General features: G+C 49.6%; 1 protein-coding gene across 1 annotated transcript in view; it reads right to left on the reverse strand.

Annotated features, from left to right (window-relative positions):
• Pitpnm3 (PITPNM family member 3) overlaps positions 1-20,021 on the reverse strand; it is a 107,233-nt gene extending 87,212 nt beyond the window's left edge. Inside the window, exon 1 of the mRNA XM_042680606.1 lies at positions 19,789-20,021. Within this exon, the coding sequence (XP_042536540.1) occupies positions 19,789-19,810 (22 nt within the window). The 5' untranslated portion in view covers positions 19,811-20,021. The remainder of the gene's footprint in view (positions 1-19,788) is intronic.
• Between the last annotated feature and the right edge of the window lie 1,032 nt (positions 20,022-21,053).

Consider the following 21,053-nt stretch of genomic DNA (forward strand, 5'->3'; position numbering starts at 1 on the left):
CAATATCACACTCATCCCCAAACCAGGCAAAGACCCAACCAAAAAGGAGAATTACAGGCCAATCTCCTTGATGAACACAGATGCAAAGATCCTTAACAAGATTCTAGCTAACAGAATCCAGAAACACATAAAAAAAATAATACACTATGATCAGGTAGGCTTCATCCCAGAGACACAGGGATGGTTTAACATACGTAAGTCAATAAATGTAATCCAGCATATCAACAGAGCCAAGGTCAAGAATCACATGATTATCGCCACAGATGCAGAAAAGGCCTTTGATAAAATTCAACATTCATTCATGCTAAAAGCTCTGGAGAAAATAGGAATAGAAGGAACATTTCTAAAAACAATAAAAGCCATTTATGACAGACCAATAGCCAATATTATACTTAATGGGGAAAAGCTACAACCAATCCTCCTAAAAACAGGAACAAGGCAAGGATGTCCACTGTCTCCACTCCTCTTCAACATAGTCCTAGAACCCTTAGCCAGGGCAATAAGGCAAGAAAAAGACATTAAAGGGATCCGCATAGGGAAAGAAGAAGTGAAACTATCCCTTTTTGCAGACGACATGATACTATACCTCCACGATCCCAAAAACTCCATCCCCAAACTTTTAGAAATCATAAGTCACTTCGGCAAAATAGCAGGATACAAAATAAACCCACAAAAATCAGTTGCCTTCCTATACACTGATAATGCACAGGAAGAGAGGGAAATAAAGGGAGCAACCCCATTCACAATAACCTCCCAAAAAATAAAATATTTAGGAATTAACCTAACCAAAGATGTAAAAGAACTATTTAATGAGAACTATAAAAAGTTAAAGAAAGAAATTGCAGAAGACACTAGGAAATGGAAAGACCTCCCATGCTCCTGGATAGGCCGACTTAATATAGTAAAGATGGTGATACTTCCAAAATTAATATACAAATTCAATGCAATTCCTATTAAAATCCCAATGACGTACATCACTGAAATACAGAAAACAGTCCAAAAATTTATATGGAACAACAAAAGACCTAGAATAGCCAAAACAATTCTAGGGGAGAAAGACAATATGGGAGGGCTATCCATGCCGAACTTCAAACTCTACTACAGAGCTATAATCACAAAGACAGCATGGTACTGGCACAAAAACAGACCCGAAGACCAATGGAACAGAATAGAAGATCCAGATATAAATCCACAGGCCTACAGCCAGCTGATATTCGACAAAGGAGCCAAAGACATACAATGGAAGAAACACAGCCTCTTCAACCGCTGGTGCTGGGAAAACTGGGCAGCCACATGCAGAAAACTAAAAGTGGACCCCAGCCTATCACCATGCACCAACATCAACTCAAAATGGATTAAAGACCTTAACATTAAACCTGAATCTCTGAAACTACTGCAGGACAGAGTAGGAGAGACACTTGAACTAATAGGCACAGGAAGGAACTTCCTGAACAGAGTCCCAGGGTCACAACAAGTTGGAGAGAGACTCGACAAATGGGACTACCTTAAAATAAAAAGCTTCTGCACAGCTAAATCTATCGCAACTAAGCTAGAAAGACAACCAACTAATTGGGAAAAAATATTTACCAGCAATATATCAGACAAGGGGTTAACATCCTGTATATACAGGGAACTCAAGAAACTAATCCCTCCCAAACCTAACAAACCAATTACTAAATGGGCAAGGGAACTAAAGAGGGACTTCTCAAATGAAGAAATAAAAATGGCAAAGAAACACATGAGGAAATGTTCATCATCCCTGGTGGTGAAGGAAATGCAAATAAAGACAACCCTGAGATACCACCTTACCCCAGTCAGAATGTCCCACATCCACAAATCAGCCAACGACAAATGCTGGAGGGGATGTGGAGAAAGAGGAACCCTATTACACTGCTGGTGGGAATGTACACTTATACAACCACTTTGGAAAGCAGTCTGGAGGGTCCTTAGAAAGCTAAAGATTGACCTCCCTTACGACCCAGTCATACCACTTCTAGGCATCTACCCTGAACAACAGGAACCAATATACAAGGACACGTGCACCTCCATGTTTATTGCAGCACTGTTCGCAATAGCTAGGATATGGAAACAACCTAGGTGCCCCACCACAGATGAATGGATCCAAAAATTGTGGTATCTATACACAATGGAATATTATGCAGCCATTAGAAATGACAAAATAATGGCATTTGCAGGGAAATGGATGGAGCTAGAAGGAATCATGTTGAGCGAGGTAAGCCAAGAACGAAGAGACAAACGGTACATGGTCTCCCTCATAAGTGGATGCTAAATCCAAAAGGTTAGTGATACGACAAAACTAACAGGACTTAAGAAACAAAGAACTCCCGCTCATCTGGTTGAACCACTACTAAATATCCTCATGCTGCTGATCACAAATATGGTATATAACATGTGAACACTGTTATATATTACAGACTGTGGTAGACAATTTGCTCCAGGGAAGTTAGAATGAACTTGTGACTTTGAAATTATGTAATCATTTAATCACAATCAAAAAAAAAAAAAAAAAAAAAGAACCTCGGGGAAGGGAGGGAGGGAGGGGATGGTAGGGGGAAAACAATGGAGGGGGTAACAATGTTAAAAAACAAAAAAAAACAAAAAAAAAAAAAAAAAAAAAAAAAAAATAAACCAAAAAGTGGTAGAGTGTTAGCGCTGAGCAAAAAAAGCTCAGAAATAGCAACCAGGCCCAGGACTGGTACAAAAAAAAATTTTTTTTTAAATAAGAGCAATTCATTGTAACTATTTGGTCACTACTAAATATAACTGTTTTCTCCCCAAAAAAAAAAAAAAAAAAAAAAAAAAAAAAAGAATAACCAGGGTGGGGGGATGAATGAGGAAGGTGGGGGAAGGATGGGATAGTGGGAGAACAACGAGGGGTAACAATGCTTGCATGACAAGAAACGTACTCATTGCCTTACTCATGTAACTGTAACTCTTCTGTACAGTATCTTTACAATAAAATAAAATGTAAAAAAAAAAAAAAAAAAAATGAAAAAAAAAAAAAAAAAATTTTGTCCACACTGATACTGTGTACAAAAAATGCCTTAATTATTAATAAGCCAATATAATAGAATACCAATATCTTTTTTAAAAAATTAAAACCAATCATGCTTCTGGCATGATGAAAATCATAGAATTAAATCAGGGGTTTATGTAGTGTTGTTCTGTGAAACATATTCCACACCATTTTTATACTTGAGAGTATATTTTTAGCATTTCTGATTTTTTTAGAATTTTCCTATCACATATATATTTATCTCTCTATAAAGAAAAAGGTGAATATTTATATCTCTGAATGTTGAACTGGAAATGTCAGGAGCTGTCTAATTTATATCTGCTTTTTTTACCTATATTTCTAATACTTCTCATTTCTGTGTCCTTTAAACTGCTTCTATTTGAGTAAATTCACTAAATATATCTTTAAAGAAAAGAAAAGAAAAAGGAAACAAATGCTGGAGAGGACATGGAAAGGGGACTTTTTGTGTGGGATCCATATACTCTGTTATTGTGATGCAAATTAGCATCCCACTAATGGAAATCAGTGTGGAAGTGCCTCAAAAAACTAAAAGTAGACTCACTGCCAGAGAGTTACACCAAGCCTGGCCATAGACTTGAAGGAATCGGTCAGCACACAATAGGGATACCAACACACTCGTATATATACACCACAGCACGATTCACAACAGCCACTCTGTGGGACCAGCCAAGTCCCTAACAATGGATCAGTGGATAAAGAAAATGTGCTGTGTATTAAGCCACAAAGAAAAAGAATAAAATGATGTCTTCTTCAGGAAAATGGGTAGATCTGGAGATCATCATGCTGAGTGAGGTAAGCAAAGCTCCACAAGCCAAATATTGCATATCCTCAATCATCTGTGGAATATTGACCTAAATTGATCATGATGAAGAAGAAGAAGAGGAGGAGGAGGAGGAGGAGGAGGAGGAGGAGGAGGAGGAGGAAGAAGAAGAAGAAGAAGAAGAAGAAGAAGAAGAAGAAGAAGAAGAAGAAGAAGAAGAAGAAGAAGAGGAAGAGGAGGAGGAGGAGGAGGAGGAAGAATACATGAATGTATATCTGGTAGGGGAACGGTGGGAAGAGAGAAGCGTATCTTCCACACAACTGGGATTACAGAGGCATGCCACCATACACAGCTATTTGTTGAGATTTAGTCTTGCTAATTTTTTTGCAGGGGTTGGCTTTGAACTATAAGCCTGAGTGGCTGAGTCTAAAGACATGAGTCACTACGCTCCACCCTCTTTTGATCTTAATTTTTTTCAAGGGCAGGCGAGGCAGCACCAGGGTTTAACTCAAGGACATACACTTGCCAAGCAGATACTCTATCACTTGAGCCATGCTCCCATTCCTTTTGCTTTAGTCCTTTCCAGATAAGGTCTCATTTTTCATCTAGCATTTAGTTGAACCAGGATCCTCCTAACTATGCCTCTCATGTAGCTGGAATTACAGGCATATACTACTGCCCTCTGGCTTATTGTTTGAGATGAGGTCTGGCCTTTTTTTTTTTGTCAGCCATAGGGCTTGAACTCTGGGCCTGGGCTGTCCATCAGCTCTTCAGCTCAAGGCTAGCCACAGCACCAGTTCTGGCTTTTTCTGCTTGTGTGGTGCTGAGGAATCGAACCCAGGGCCTCATGCATGCAAGGCAAGCACTCTACCACTGAGCCACCTTCCCAGCCCCTGGCCAAATTTTTTGTTTGAGCTGCCCTCAAATCTCAATCTTCCTAATCTCTAATCCCTTATTAATTGGGATTACTGGGATTACAACTGTGCTGTACCATGTCTAGGCTTGATCTCAGGGGGTTTTCTCTCTCTCTGTTTCTCTCTTTCTTTCTTTCTTTCTTTCTTTCTTTCTTTCTTTCTTTCTTTCCTTCTTTCTTTCTCTCTTTCTTTCATCAGTACTGAGGTAAGGTCTTAGACTTACTACATTTGCTTGTTTGGCTGACACTCTGATACTTGAACTGCACTTTCAGGCTAGCTCTTTGCTGATTATTTTGTAGATGAAGTCTAGTAGACTTTTCAAAGTTAGCCTTCCCAGACTAGAACTATGACTACGATTCTCCAGATCTCAACCTCCTGAATAGCTAGGATTACAGGCATGAGTTACAGTGCCTAGCTCTTGACCCATTTCTTAAAAATATATTTATATCTGGAGAGTGAGGGATATGTGCAGCATATTGACAAAGAGCTCAGGCTCTGCAGCTTAATAAACCTAGATTCAAACTCAGACCTTGCCTCTCAGAAGCTCCGTGGCATCCAGTGAGTTGCTTCACCTCTGTGCCTCAGTTTCCTCATATAGCATCCCCACATCTGTCTCACAGTTCATTGCAAGGATTAAAGAAAATGCACAAGAATGCTCAAACAATACTCAGCATAGAATAAGTTTTGCAAAATAATTATTATATAAATAGATTCACAAAAAAATATTGGAATATCTGGGGGAGAACCAAGCAGCAATGGCTCACACCTATAATCCTAGCTTCTCAGGAGGCTGAGTCTGAAAATCACAATTCAAAGTCAGTCTGGGCAGGAAAGAACTGGAGATTCAATCTCCAATTAACCACCAAAAAGCTAGGAGCAGAGCTGTGGCTCAAATGGTAGAGCACCAGCGTTGAGTTAAAAAGCTAGGGGACAGCACACAGGCCCTGAGTTTAAGCCCCAATTCTGGCACGCACACACATGTGCACATGCACAAACACATACACACACACATCTAGGAAACTGCATACCAAATGGCCAATAAAGATTGTTCATAGAGGGCTGGGAATGTGGCTTAGTGGTAGATTGCTTGCCTAGCATGCATGAAGCCCTGGGTTCGATACCTCAGTACCACATAAAGAAAAAAAGCCAGAATTGGCACTGTGGTTCAAGTGGTAGAGTGCTAGACTTGAGCAAAAGAAGCTCAGGGACAGTGCCCAGGTCCCAAGACTGGCAAAAAAAAAAAAAAAATTGTCCGTAGAGAATAGAATTTTGTAATAGGAGGCAGTAAAACTTAGTTTTCACCCCACATATGTAATTTTATGTAACAATTTTTCTTGTTTTATTATATTTTTCCTTATTTTCTTATTTTAGGTGAGATGCACCTGTTTTCCTGCTAACACCTTTGAGATTGGGTCACTGGGGCCAGGTGATGATTCCCTGGGCACTGCTGGTTCTTTCTCAGTGGAAATACAGTAAGAGTGCATCTTGCAATCGATTGCATCTTCACTGGAAACCGGAAAAGCACATTGCACACAGGGGGCCTCTTCCCTGGGACAGAGGCCTCTGTTGCCAGGCACATATTCCCTGTCTCTTGCCTGGGTTCTTATATCAGCACTGTCACTATCTCAGTTTCCCCATCTGTACAATAAGAAACCCAAGACTTCCTTATGAAAATGTTCAACTCTAATATTTGAGACATCCATTATGGCACACTATAGGTGTCTATCAGCAAGTGGGAGATAGAGTCTGACCCCCCCCCCACACACACACACACTGCACCCTACCCTGGGCATAGTTCATGATGCAGTCCATGGAGAATGTACCACAGCCCAGCTCACAGTGCCCATCAGCCTGCCTGACACAGGTGCTTCTCCCTGTCCCAAGCCAGCATGCCTACGCAAAAACAGCCCTGGAGGGAAAAGCCATCCCAGGGGACATGGCCCTTCTGGCTATCGCTTCTGCCCTGCCCACCGCAAATACACACACACACACACACACACACACACACACACACACACACACACACACAGAGCTTGTGTCCCACAATCCAGAACCAAGGAAGAACGTATTTTAAGATACAGGAAGGGCAGAAGTAGGTTGGTGGAGTGTCTCAAGTGGTAGAGCACTGACCTGGCAATCACAAAGCCCTGAGTTCAACCCACCCCTCGCAAAAAACAAACAAACAAAAGGCAGAAGCCACAGAGAACAACAACATGGAGTCAAGCCCCTTGAGGTACAAAACTGGGTCTCTCCAACATCCACAAGAGGGTCCTACAAAGGTCCTGATCTCCCCACCAGGGGATGGTCAGGTTCAATAATTCTCAACCCTAGAACCCTGAATTTACCTCAAAAGGGGCCAATAATGCACCATAACCTGTCTCTACCCCAGCTAAGGGGCCGTTTCCAAATGTATGTGGAGGAAGTGCAAGCTATGTCAAGCTGTGGCACATGCACAGCCTGCAGAACCCCAGAGCTCAGGGTCTATGCACTGGGGGCAGTGGCAAATGCCACACACTGGTGGTGAGCAATCTGAACTTAAAAATTACTAAGCTATGCTATTTACACAGCACACACACACACACACACACACACACACACACACACACAAAATACTAGGCATAAATATATGTGAAGATGTCTGTGATTCAAAAATATAATCATGCCAGGTACTGGTAGTTCATGCCTGTAATCTTAGCTAACCATGGAGGCTGATCTCTGAGAATGAAGGTTCAAAGCTAGCCTAGGTAGGAAAGCCTGTGAGACTCTTATCTCCAACTAATCAATCACCAAAAAGCCAGAAGTGGAGCTATGGCTCAAGTGGTAGAGCACCAACCTTGAGTGAAAAAGCTCAGGGACAGTGCCCACACCTGAGTTTAAGCCCCAGGACTGGCATGTGTGTGTGTGCACACAGCTATTAGAGATTCTGTGTTAGTACTATTTTACCATATTAATATGCAAATGTCCTGTGCTATCCTAATCTATTCCTAAGAGGTAAGAACTTAGATGACAAGGAGAGCTACATCAGCCTATTCCATTTCTGAATCTGGAATGGTAAAAAGCAAGACTTTATAATGTGAGTTTGGGAATTTAGCTCAGTGGAAGAGCTCTGGGTTTGGTCCTCAGTATGAGAGAGAGAGAGAGAGAGTTTGTTTACAAAGTGATGGATTTCACTGCAAGTGTGGTGAAATCTAGGTGGTTCCTGAGTTTGAATAGCAGGGAATCTGCAACAGGCTTCTGTATACAGTGGCACTCACACAAGAACAAAGGCGCAGATGGACAGCCCAGAGCTGCCACTCACCACCCTCACATCATCCAGCCCATGTAGGCTTTTATCCTTGACAGCATGCATTTGTGTGGGCCAGCCTTGTGTGGGGAGGTGCTGAAGCCTTTATGGGGGGTCCCGGGGCAGGGCAGAAGGGTCCTGGGGCAGAGGAAGGGCTGCAGGAGCCCCTGTTCTGCTCCCTTTGAGGGAGTAAGTTCTCCCAGCTGGAGGCAGCACAGCAAAGGGGTTGCTGGGCATCATGGGAAGTGGCCCGGGCACCAGCACTGTGCTGAGCACTGGAACTGCCCAGGGGAGCTTTCATCAAGCTCACATCCTGCAGAGGGACCAGGATGAAGTGTACACCCCACATCACTCCAGCAGTGCCAACTGTAAGTTCTAAAGAGCTGAGCCCTGTCTCATTCTCCCCATCTCTCCTGCCACCTCCCCTTTCTGTAAATGTCTGACAATGTGATGGCAGCCTGCAGACTAGACAGGTGTACACAGGGCCCACCAATCCACTGAGGGGAGGTAATGGTCAGTGGTGCTGGTATTAATGCTGGACCAACCCTGGTCTTCTCTCCTCAAGAACACTTCAACCCAACACCAGGCATGAGCCATCATACTTGGGAGGCTCAGATCTGAGGATCTTGGTTCAAGGCCAGCCTGAGCAGGAAAGTCCAATTAGCCACCCAAAAGCCAGATGTGGAGACATTGTTCAAGTGGTAGCATGCTAGACTTGAGATTAAAAAGCCAAAGGACGATGCCCAGCACTAAGTCCAAATTGTAGTACCACCCAGAAAAGAAGAGGCTGTCAACCGGTTTGGGGATGGGAGGTGGCCTCACCATCTCCCATGTTCTCTAATGGGCACGGGGGTCCAATGCTGGCAGTCAATGTGGCCACAATGATTGGATCTCAGGGATGCCCCCGGGCAGCAAGTGCTCCATACATCAAGGGGGTCTGGAGCCTACACATGCATTTAGAAGCCACTTCACCACTCATTTGTGCTCCTGGAAGGCCGAGTGGAGTTGTACAGGCTTAAGAAGGCTCTGGGTGTTCCTGTGCCCTGCCTCTCCTCCTCCACAGAGCGGCCTTCCTCCTCCCTCCTAGAACCAAGATCCCACTCCCCCTGGCCCAGTTCTAATCTCATCCTGAGTGCTCACCAGTGATGGTTGCCTCAGTTCTGCCCTCTGTGTAATGGGGTAATGAATGCACAGGGTTGCGGTGCAGGGGGAAATGAATACGGGAAGAAAATCTGCCAATGGCTTGTTAAATGAATATGTGTGAGCCACCGAGCTTTCCTCTACTTCCTCCATATCTCTGAAGGTAGACCCCTCTCCTCTCAGTCCTGTCACAAGACACACACACACACACACACACACACACACACACACACCACCACATTCAGGAATCTGGCTCCTCTCTTCCCCTCCACCCAAGTCCTGTGGAACTGCCACTTATCCGTCCCCCAAATCTTGAGCTACTTGAGCCAGCACCTGCTCCCCATCCAACCAGTCTAAACTTTCTACAACACTGTCACTGCAGGGCCTTCTAAACTTGTCCTTCTTTGGAATTATGCCAGTTCCGGGCCTTGGACTCTAGGCCTTGGCTCTTGCTTGGCTTTTTCACTCATAGTTGACACGCTGCCACTCAAGCCACATCCCTTCTTCTGACTTTTTGCTGGTTAATTGGAGACAAGTGCCACAGCCTTTCCTTCCCTGGCTGCCTTGATCCTCGGATCTCAGCCTCCTAAGGAGTTAGGATTATAGGCATGACCCATTGATACACTTTCCTTTCTTTCTGCCCAGGTCTTTTCTCATACCTTCCATCTTACTCCCCTGCCCCAGGTGGCTGATGCCACTTCTGCAGGGGTCACGGCTCCCCTTGCGGCCAGCTCACCCCTGCCTAGTCCTCCAGGCTGTCAGTTCTCTCTGGGTGGACCCCTGAAAAGTGCCTTCTCTGAGCCCAGAGCCTCTCCTGGCTCAGGGATGGGTAGAGAAAGCTCTTGTTCAGCTCAGAGTGATATAGTGCAGGGCAGATCTCCGCAAGCTGCTCTCAGAGGAGCATCCCATGGAGCATGGCCTCCAAGCCCCCTTCTGGGGCCAGGGTGAGTGGGGGAACAAACAGCCCAAGGCCAACCAGTCCATGCCTAGCCTTGAAGGGACTACCTCGGAAGGGATGAGAGGCCAAAGAAGCTGCTTCCAGAAAAAAGGCATTATCGAAGGAAACCAGTGCTGGTTAGGGATTCGTTGCTATAGAAACAGCCCTAACTATCTCCTAAAATGTGAGATGTATCACTGATGAGCTGTGTGCTGGGCTGCTTCAGGGTACTGCCGGGCACCCCAAAAGGAAGGGCCCAACTGCTATGGTACTCAGCCTCTGGAGGGTACCCCCAGAAGGAATCTAACTTCCAGAGGAAACAGGGCCCATCAGTCTATGAGTTAGGCATTCAAGGACTAAGGCTGAGATTTCAAGATGCAGAATTATCCTGACAGCAATTCAGGTCCTGCCTGAGATCAGACATGGTCTTGACCACAGCCTCCATCTCAAGCTCAGTCATGAATGAATGGAGTTACATCCCTGGCCACAGATCAGTCTGAAGCCTCATCTCCAAGCAAACCATGAACAATCCCAGGCCCAGCTACACATAGAGTTTGGACCCAGATACAGACCAAGTGACAAGACCAGCCAGTCACAGTGCCCAATCCTAGCTACAACACAGTATGCAGCACAGTCTTGGGGTAGCAGCAAATAACTTAAGGGATATTTTCACATGTTGTATGGCATTGTATATATGGCCAGGGGTTTTCATGGCCTTTGATTCACACAGCCCAGGGAGGTCAGGGAAGAAGAGCTTACACCGTGTTTCAATTGGGGAAATTGAAGCCTGGAGGAAGAAGATTCCAGGCCCACTGCCATCTTGCCTTTTTCTAGGGAGACAGGTCAGGATGCATGGGGTACAGGGATGAGAACTTTAGGATCTCGTCAGAGCCCAGTTAGCCATGGCAGCTGCTTTGGGAAAGATGTGCTTTTTGAAGACCTGCTGGTATCTCATAAATATGCCATTTAAATACCCATTAATTACCTTATTTAGGAGATAATTAGTGATTAATAGCTTTGGCTATCTAGTGTACTTTAATTTGCTCTGCCAATTAAGTTCCTAACAGTTCTGAATTCTTTGGAACAATCCTCCCCAAAGCCCAAATGTCCCCTGTATCCCACCGGACTCTTTCCATAGAAGAGGAGGATCTCCCCACACCCCCAAAGGGAGCATCCCACATCTCCTGTTACCCATCCACTGCCAGGCTCTGCTACCTACAGGCTCCTCAGGACCACCTGGGGCAGCCCAGAAGACAGGAAAGAAGAAGACACTCACTCCCATCACAGCAGGACCCCCTGGGAGGGTCAGAGAATCAAGGCTGGAGATCCAGGACCAGCAGGCAGCCTGAAAACAAAGGCTCTTCCTTGGAAGGATGCTGTGGTCCTTGCTGAGATTATGACCCCAGTGAGACAGCATCAAAGGCTGCCACTAGCCTTCAGCAACGGCAAGCATGAGTAGCTCAACCACTCCAGGCCCCAGCAAGGGCCACCTGCCACTCCATGAATGCCCAATGTAGTCTTTGCCTCTAGACCCCATTTGGTACTAAGTTATAGAGCTAGGAGTTTTCAGCAGAGCCCTGGATGGGGGCTGTCCCAGATTATACTATTCAAGAAGCAAACAGAAAAACAGCAAGGGATAAACAACCCCCCCCCCCCCACCTCACTCCCACACCAGGCCGGAATGGGAAGGCTCGAAATAGCTCCTTTTGCCACCAGGGACAACTCCAACATTGAGTTGCTCGGCTGGGACTGCCCTCATGATGGGAGGGGAGGGGGAGCAGGGGGGGAGGGGGGGAGTAGTAGAACCACCAGAAGCTTCAGGGCAGAGTCAAAGGAAGCTCTAAACAAGAAAGGTGGGTCCTGGCTAGGCCAATTGAGAAAAGGGGAAAGGTGCCTGAGTGGCAGATAGCCAGGGATGCTCAGAATCTTAAAGCAAGAGACTCCTACAAAACCTGGAGCCCCCATGCACGCCAAGTCACAAAGCCTGCACACCCAAGTCTGTCCCAAAGGAAGGCAGGAGTGCAGGACATGACGTGCTCTGCAAACACCAAGAGCCGAGCAAACAGCGTCAGAGGCAGACGGCTCCGAAGAGGCCTCTCAGATCCACCAGCACGCAGCACCCCTCCCAGACATAGCCCAGCACATTTCTATTTTTGCTTTCAACCCTTGTTTGGCATCCCCAGCTAACAGACGGCTACTTCCCCTCCCTCCAGAATAACAGGTCATCTGGGAAGTAGAGCACCTCCTTGCTAGCCTCTCCTGCCCCAGGTCTGTGAGGAAACAGGCTGGGGAGGGGGGCGGGGGGAGCGGGGAGGGGGCTTCCTCCTGCCGACAGGTTGCATGGACTGACCTCTCTCTGGGCTGGAGCTTTGAATGCACCCACACTGTGCTAGACTCCAGTCATAGAATCCCATCAGGCCACACTAACCCCAAACTCAGCCCTGATGGTGGACCACCCCCTCCCCCTCCCCTGATCATGGCCCTGTGCACAAACATAGCCCTGGGAGGCCTTAAGGAAGCAAGCAGGCTAGCTGAGCTTCTCCCCTCCCCCCCCCAAAACCCAGTTCTCATCCAGAGCCAAAACAAGCAGGAGGCCTCTTGCCCACCCTCCCCACACAAGTACCCTGTGAAGCAGTGACCACACAGCTGTGTGGGTTTCCTGGGGTGCACATGGGACCCCATGGGGTGCTGACCGCACAGCTGTGCTGGCATTCAGGACCCTGGAGGTGGCATTTACCTCCAGAGTGACTCACTGAGGCTCCTATTAGTTTGTGAAAGGGGAGGGGGGGGTGCAATCTAGCATTTTCTTTCTCTTTAGAAAACAAGCATTTTAAAAGAGAGGGAATGGAGAGATTTGAGGGAGTGGGTGGGGAGCGCAGATCGCATTTGATTTCCCAGCTCATGTATTATGCATGCTCTCCTCCCCACTCCCACCCTCAACCCTTCCACTGGGGGCACTGGCCAGCTCCTAGCTGAAGATCTGGGGGATAAGCTGAAGCCCAGGAGCCCTGGAAGGAATGGGCTGACCACATTTAAGTCCTCAGCTCTCCACTGACCCCCTGCTCCTAACCCCTCTACCCCACCCCATCCATGTTATGGAAGACCCTAGAGGCCAGGAAAGGCCTCAGAGGGAGAGCCCAGGAAATACAAAATAGAGCAGAGCTACAAAGAACTTACAGCATAGCCTAACTTTGTCCCTTCCCTCCCTTCTGCCCCCAAGCTCTTCTTCTTCTTTCCCATTTACAGATTCAAAAAGTGAGACCCAAAGTGGGTGAGGTCAAGGTCAGCTAGGGCTAAAGTTAAGCTTCTATTTATCAGATAGTTTAACTCCTAGGAAGGTAGAGAGCAAAAGTAAAAGAGCTATAACTGCTCATTCTAGCTCTGCCTTCCACTTTATGTAGAATACTAGGACTAGATGTTTAATCCTTCTGGGATGCCCTTTTCTCATCCACAAAACAGGAAGGACAATTGGCCCAACCTCTCACACAAATGCTGTCAGGGTAAGAAAGTATGTTGAGGACTTCCAGTTTGAGACTGAGTCCTGGAGGAAGGAGGTTCAAAGCTAGCCAGAGCAGAAAAGTTCCCAAGACTCCATCTCCAAAATAATAACCAGTAAAAAGCCAGGCTGGAAGCCAGGAGCTAGTGGTTCATGCCTGTAATCCTAGCTACTCAGGAGGCTGAGATCTGAGGAACACAGTTCAAAGCCAGCCTGGACAAGAAAGTCCCTGAGACTCTGACCTCCAATTAACTACCAGAAAACCGGAAGTGGCTCTGTGGCTCAAGTGGCAGAGCACTGGCCTTGAGCTGAAGAGCTCAGGGATAGCAATCAGGCCCAGAGTTCAAGACCTAAGACTGACCAAAAAAAAAAGCCCCAAGTGAAACTATGGCTCAAGTGGTAGAGTGCTTCTTGAGAGGAAAAGTTTAGGGACAATGCTCAGGCCCTGAGTTCAAGCCCCAGGATGAGCACACACACACACACACACACACACACACACACACACCACACACACACACACACACACACACACACACACACACACACTAAAAGCCAGGCTGGAGGCATGGCTCAAGTGGTACAGCTTCAGCCAAGAGCAAGCAAGCTGAGCCAGAGCATGAGGCCCTGCATTCAAGCCCTGGAACTGGCAACTTGTCCAGGGTGCTAACCCCTGACTCTGCACCCTCCCCAAGCCCGGAACCTCATAGGATCTGGTAAGGCCCTGGCTCTGATTGGGAAGTCTCCAGTTGCCCGGCCTCTCTCTCTGACCTTGACGAGCCTTTGCCTTGCTGGGTATGATCTCCCAACAAGCACCTTAACATATCCAAGCACAACCAGCCTCCTATGTTCCCCGCTATGTCCAGTAGTCGGGTGGGGGGTGGGAGATGTGGCCCCAGCCAGCAGTGGGCAGGGGTGTCTAGCCATGTCCTCACATTCTGTGTCCCATTCTGTCTTGTCTAGCACTGGTAGGGCACTCGCAAATACAGGTCACATCATGAGGGCCTGTGATGCTGCACAGGGGAATCAGGCACAGGGCCATATGGTGGAGTTGGGACCTCCCTGGGCTGGGTCACCCTTGCTCAAGCAGTGATGCTGCAGCCAGTACTACAGGGCTGAAAGGGACTCACACTGGGCCTGTAGGGATCTGCCACTGTGGCAGGCAATTCCACAGGACCTGTGTTTTCACAGGAGGACTGGGAGTGCTGTCCTATCCCCAGCCTACCCTGATCAAAGTGAGTATAATCCAGGAAGACTTCCTGGAGACAGCTTTAGGAAAGAGGGTGGATTGAAACCGGGTGTGTTCATTCCCTTACAGAAGGCAACATCCTTCTGAGATGCACAGAAAAGCTAGCTGGGTCTCTAGGCCTGGGAGTTTTTCAACAACACCAGCATTATCCCCAAGTTCAGAGAGTCCTAGTTATGCACCAGGCTTTCTAGTGCTTCCTGCTCTGTGCCCAGGGCCCGCTCTGGGAAGCCACTGCAAAGGATCTAGAAGAAGAAGTGGTATAGGATGGGGTGGGAGGTTGGCTGGACTGAACAAGAAACTCAAGGCCCAGACTTCTTGTGACTCCAGAGGCCTTGGTGTCCCTGTGTAAACAAGGGCTCTGAATATGAGTGTCTGGACTCTGTGCGATCCCTGTTTTACTGATGGGGTTTGGAGCGCTCCTTCCAGCCAGCTCCTCCCCTTGGAGCAGAGGCCCACACCTGGGAGCTGAGTAAACTGGTTCCTCCGGCTGCAAGGCCCAGCCCTAGAGCTGCTTCAGCGAGGTCTCTGCAAACATTCCAGGCCCAGGCCCAGAATGCCCCAGACCCTCTTGGCTTCCTGCTCTGTTCTTCCTTAGCCTGGAGAGCCCAGGCCTTCCACTTGCCCTGTTCTGGGTTAACAGACACTGCTGCCAGCCCACCGATCCGTCAGGGTCCAAAAGGAGGGTCACAAGAAGGTACTGAGGAAGGGAGGGGCAGAGGCTGGCAGCAAGCAGAACAAACCCTTCCCAACAAAGGCAGCTCTGCCCTGCTGGCGGCCCTCCAGCCTTCAGGGAGGCCTCAGTGGCAGGAAAAAGCTCTGTAGAAACAGCCAGCTCTCGCTTCCTCTCCTGGCCTCCCTGCTCGGTGAAGCTCCTCTCCTCTGTAGGTGACTCTAGAAACACACCACACAGCCAGATCTCTTCACTCAAGGCCTTTTCTGTCTGCTCCATGGCAGCCCCTGACCACTTACAAGTCTTCAACACTCATCTCCTAGTGAAAGTTAGTCTTCACTTTTGCCTGCCTACCTGCCAGGGAGCCGAGGAAGGATCAAAGGAGGTTCTGTATTGTGAATTACTGTTTTCTTTAAAAACAGTCCACACTAGGTGCCAGTGGTTTCTGTAATCCTAGCTACTCAGGAGGCTGAGATCTGAGGATCCAGGTTTGAAGCCAACCCAGGCAGAAAAGTCCAGATGACTCTTAACTCCAACTAACTAGCAAAATCTGGAGGTGGGACTGTGGCTCAAATGGTACCAGCCTTGAGGGAAAAATGCTAAGGGATAGCACCAAAGGCCTGAGTTCAAGCCCAGAACCAGCACCACAAAATTAAAAAATGAAAATAAAAGTCCTAAGTCCTGAGTACTGGCCTTTATCTCCCTATCCTCTTCTCCACTGGGCAAAACCAAAGGTCTTTTACTCCTCTCCTAAGCATAGATTGAGGAAGAGACACTGTCTATATAGATGAAATCTCCTCCCCCTCCCCCCTCCCCCGCCCTGCAAGTTAAGAATGGGTATTAGCCCTTTTAATCCACCCTAACTTTTCTAGGACCTGCCTATATTTTCTCTCATACCTGGACTCTCCTGGCTGTGTGAAAGTTCTTGACCTTCTCTACTCTGATTCCTGATACAGGTGACACTGCCATGGCTGGCTGCTCAGGATTGTACACTGCATAGCTTGAGGGGTGCCATTCATTAGACCACAATAGGATGGCCTGGAGTCAGGTGAGTTTCCTTTGCAAACCCGTTTCTCTTCCCTTAGGAGGTGTTCTCCTGGCCAGTTCGTAAAAGAAACTCTTCATAGGTCAGGAAGCAGACCCTTTGCTCACACGTCAGGGTCCCACCACCTCCATGTCAGGCCTTCAACCTCCCTGTAGGCAAGTCTCACTCCTCAGAGTGACTGATTGGTCATTCTGCCCATCACTCTACCCAAAGAAGCAGATGTTACTGAACAGCCAGGCCTCTCCGTGGTACTTCCCCGCCTTGAGCCTCAGTTTCCCCAGCTATCAGGAGAGGGATGGGGGCCCCTGCTCTGCAGGCCTCTCTGTTCATATTCTGCACAGATGTGCTGAATGAGGAGATGGTCTCTGAACACTCAAAACCACACACCTCCAACTTTCAAGGTTAGGAATCTGAACAAGAGAAGGGAGCCAGGCACCAATGGCTCACACCTGTCACCCTAGCTACTCAGGAAGCTGAGATCTGAGGATTGTGGTTCAAAGCTAGCTTGGTCAGAAATGTCCATGAGAGTCTCTAATTAACCACCAAAAAGCTTGAAGTAACAAGCCAGGACACCATAAAGACACTTGCACATACATGCTCATTGCTGCACTATTCACAATAGGCAAGTTGTGGAAACAGCCCAGATGCCCTACAATAAATGAGAGAATCCAAAATATGTAGTACCTATACACAATGGAATTTTAAACAGCCATTAGAAAGAATAATATTATGTCATTTGCAGGGAAATGGATGGACCTAGAACAAATCATGTTAAGTGAGGTAAGCCAAGCTCAGAGAGACAAATTGTGCATGTTTTCTCTCATACGCATAAGCTAAATCTAAAATATCGAGGCATGATAAATTATACAGTTCTCTAGGCATTCACACACAATAAGACCAAAGGAGGATACTTTTAGGGAGGAACACAAGGTGCAATGTCTATGTGCATCTGATCATACAAAATAATATTTATCTATATGAGCTCCAGGAAATGAAAACAAGAGGTATTTTTTTCTTTTTTGCTGTTTTTTTTCTTTCCTTTTTGTTCTGTTTGTTCATTTATCTGTCTTTGGGAGGGTAAGTGGGGCACCGAAATGGAGGGACAAAGGGTGAACAAATGCAGCAGTGATACTCACTGAACACTGTGTTGAAAATGAACTCTACAATTTGTGGGTGGGATGGGAGGGGAAAGCTGGAAAAGTATAAAGGAAAGGGTGACACTGTCCAAAAAAAAATGTACTCTTTACCTGACTTACATAACTGAAACCCCTCTGCACATCACCTTTATAATAACATTGAACTTTTCTTTAAAAAAAAAAAAAAAAAAGCTAGAAGTAGAATAGTGGCTTAAGTGGTAGAGTGCCAGTCTTGATGACAAAGCTCAGGGACAGAACCAGGCCCTGAGTTCAAACCACCAGGACTGACACCAAAATGAACAAAAAGTAGAGATGGAATCCCTAGAAGAGCTGAGAAGGGGACTAGTAAACAGGCCTGTCTCAAGGACTCCTTGGAAGGGGTGGGGGTGCCTGCAGTATAGGTAGCTCAGAGGTAGAGCACTTGCCTAGCACATGTGAGAGCCTGGGTTCCATCCCAGAACTGCGCGACAAGGCAAACACAAGCATGGCAACGTGGATCACAGAAGGGGTCTTGGACTGCTCTAGGGAAAGGCCAAGCAGAACACTGCAACAGGAAAACGGTGTCAGCGCACGGCAGCAGGTGCTGGTACAAGTTCAGATGGCCTGCCCTGATGGGCCAGCAGCTGGCACGCCCACTCAGCAAGGGGGATGACCTAGCAGGGCATTGATGGGGAAAATCCTCAGAGTCAGCAGACTTGGTCTTGAGTCCAGGCTCTCCAGACCCCCTGGGCCAACCTGAAGGGAGTGATTTCTGAGTATCTGTTTCTGGATGTTTTCTGTCCAGAACTAATGTGCTGTAAAGGGCTCATCGCGCCATTGCTGCAACTGTGCCTGTGGCATCCAGACATGTGCACACACAAGCACCTAGAGCCCTCAATGGACAGGGGTAGGGGTGGAAAGGGACCCAGGCACTGGGGAGGAGGGAGGCCAGGAGCCTTTTCCAGCCTCGTGTTATCTCCCTGCCTCCCTGCGGAGGGGCCAAGGAGGAGGTGAGAAGGGCTGATTAGGATGTGCTCTGTACTTGCTGTGTCTCCCACAACCAGCCCCACCCTGGCAGGGCTCCTAGGGGAAGGAAGTCTATATAGTCTCCAGTACCCGAGCCTCACACACAGGGGCGTGCACAGCACAGTGTCCGGGGCAGCATGTGGGGGTGGGGAGGGCCGCACACAGCCCAGGGGTGTTCACACCTGGGGTGCACACACACACACACACACACACACACACACACACACACAGAGGTGAGTTCGCACTCATTCCATCGCTGTCACCCCTTAGGGATGGAGGAGTGGGGTTCACGCCAGGCCGGCGCCTGGTCCCCCAGGGGCTGGCATGGCACCTGCCAACGTCACGGGTTGGGTGTGAGTTCATGGCAGGCTCACACGCTAGGACCAGCGGCGCGCCGCCTGCGTACGGCCGGCCCTGTGGCACAGGCTCTCCTCGGGGGTCCCCGGGGTCCCCCTCCCCAGGACCCCCCGAGGACCCCTGGGGCTGCGCACTGGAGCCGAGTCGGGTCCCCTCCGGAGCCCAGCTCTGGCCCTGCACCGAGCAGATGTTGGTGAATGAACGTCTGATTGGATGAATGAAGGAATGACTAACACCCGCTCCCTCCAACGAGCCGGGCGGTCCTACCCGAGCCCGTCCGGGCAAGGGCAGCGCCCGTGGGACCCCCCCCCCAGGAGAGTCGGGGGCCCCCCACCTTCCGATCTGGCACCTGAGGCTCGCGCCCGGGGGAGAGAGGCGGGGCGGCACCCCAACTGCGGGAGGAGAAATCTGGGTCTCAGGACGGGGTGGGGGGCAGGGGTGGCGGCGTCCCGAGCGCAGGGCTGGGCCGGGCGGGCGAGGGGGCGCGTCCGCCGCGGCGATGCGGGGCGTGGGACGGGGCGCCGGCCTCCGGACCGCGGGACCGCACGCGCCCCCGGCCGAGCCCTGTCCTGGCGGGGGAATGCGGAGTCCCGCGGGGCGGGCGGGCGCCGGGAGGACGCGGGGCGCGCGCGCGGAGCCCCCCTCTCCACGCGCCCGGGGTCCGGCCCCCGCCCGCCCACCTGCGCGACGGGTTCACCGGAGCGGGGCGGCCCCTCTCCCCCTCCCGCCGCCGGCCCTCACCTGCACCGCCCGCCTGGGCCATGTCCCGGGCGGCGGGCTCCCGCTGCGCGGCCCCAGCTCCTCGCCGCTCCCGGCCCGGCCCGGCCGCCGCGGCGCCTCCGGCCCCCGAGCGGACTCCGCGCGCGCCGCGCCCGCGCCCCCGCCCCGCTCGCCGCGGCGGCCGCCACCGCAGCCGCCGCCGCCTCGCCGCTCCCTCCCGCTCCCTTAAAGGAGCCGAGCGGCGGCCGCGCCGCCTCTCCCCCCCCACACACCCCACACACCCCTCCCTGAGCGCGCCAACCGGGAGGGACGGGCGGAGGAGGGCGCCCCCGCCGCCCGCGCCCGGCCCCGCGCCCGGCCCGCTCCGCCACCACGGCGCGCGGGGGACAGCAGCCCTTGGGCCACAGCCGCGGAAGCCGGGACGGGGCGGAGAACCCGAGAGGCTGCAGTCCAGACAGGCTCGGGGGGATGGGGGGCTCGCACTGGGGACTGGGGCGCAGTGACCCCGAGACACTCCCGGAGCAGAAGGATCGTCGGGGGAGAGCCTGGCAGCATGAGGGAGTGACCGAGCTAGAGGAAGGCAGGCAGGCAGGGACACTGGAGGTTTCCACAGAGCCAAGAAGGAAGTCTGAACTGAGGAAGCACAGAGAGAGAGAGAGACCCTGCCACCAGCCCCTGCCCCGAGTCTCTTGCATGATCTCATCTAGCTTCAAAACAGAGAGGACTGTGCCTTGAACTCTAAAAAGGATCTTGGAAAACACTTGTAAATTCCACCTGGGATTCCAGGCCCTGCGGGGGGTTTATAGAAAACTCCTACCCAGGGGGCTGGGAAGGTGGCTCAGTGGTAGAGCGCTTGCCTTGCATGCATGAGGCCCTGGGTTCAATTCCTCAGCACCACATAAGCAGAAAAAGCCGGAAGTGGCGCTGTGGCTCAAGGGGTAGGGCCCTAGCCTTGAGTTGAAGAGCTGAGGGTCAGCGCCCAGGCCCAGAGTTCAGGCCCCACCACCGGCAAAAAAAAAAACAACATATTAATAGAAAACTCCTACCCATCCAACAATGCCCCACCTTCCGCTTTCCACATCTGGGGTGCAGACATTCTAGGGAACAAGCCAATGCGGGAAGATCTGGGTTGTGCCTTTGTCTAGTGGCATCAGAGGATTCACTCTCTAGCCCACACAGAGAGCAGGAGACAGACACTAATTTTTGGTCTAAGTCAGAATCCGGCCTTCTGCAGCTCCGAGTAGCTCCCAGACCAGCCCCCCGCTCCCTGCTGCTGCGTGCTGGGG

Source organism: Dipodomys spectabilis, unplaced genomic scaffold (genome assembly GCF_019054845.1).
Source record: "Dipodomys spectabilis isolate Male_0828 unplaced genomic scaffold, ASM1905484v1 ptg000062l, whole genome shotgun sequence".
Lineage (NCBI taxonomy): Eukaryota > Metazoa > Chordata > Mammalia > Rodentia > Heteromyidae > Dipodomys > Dipodomys spectabilis.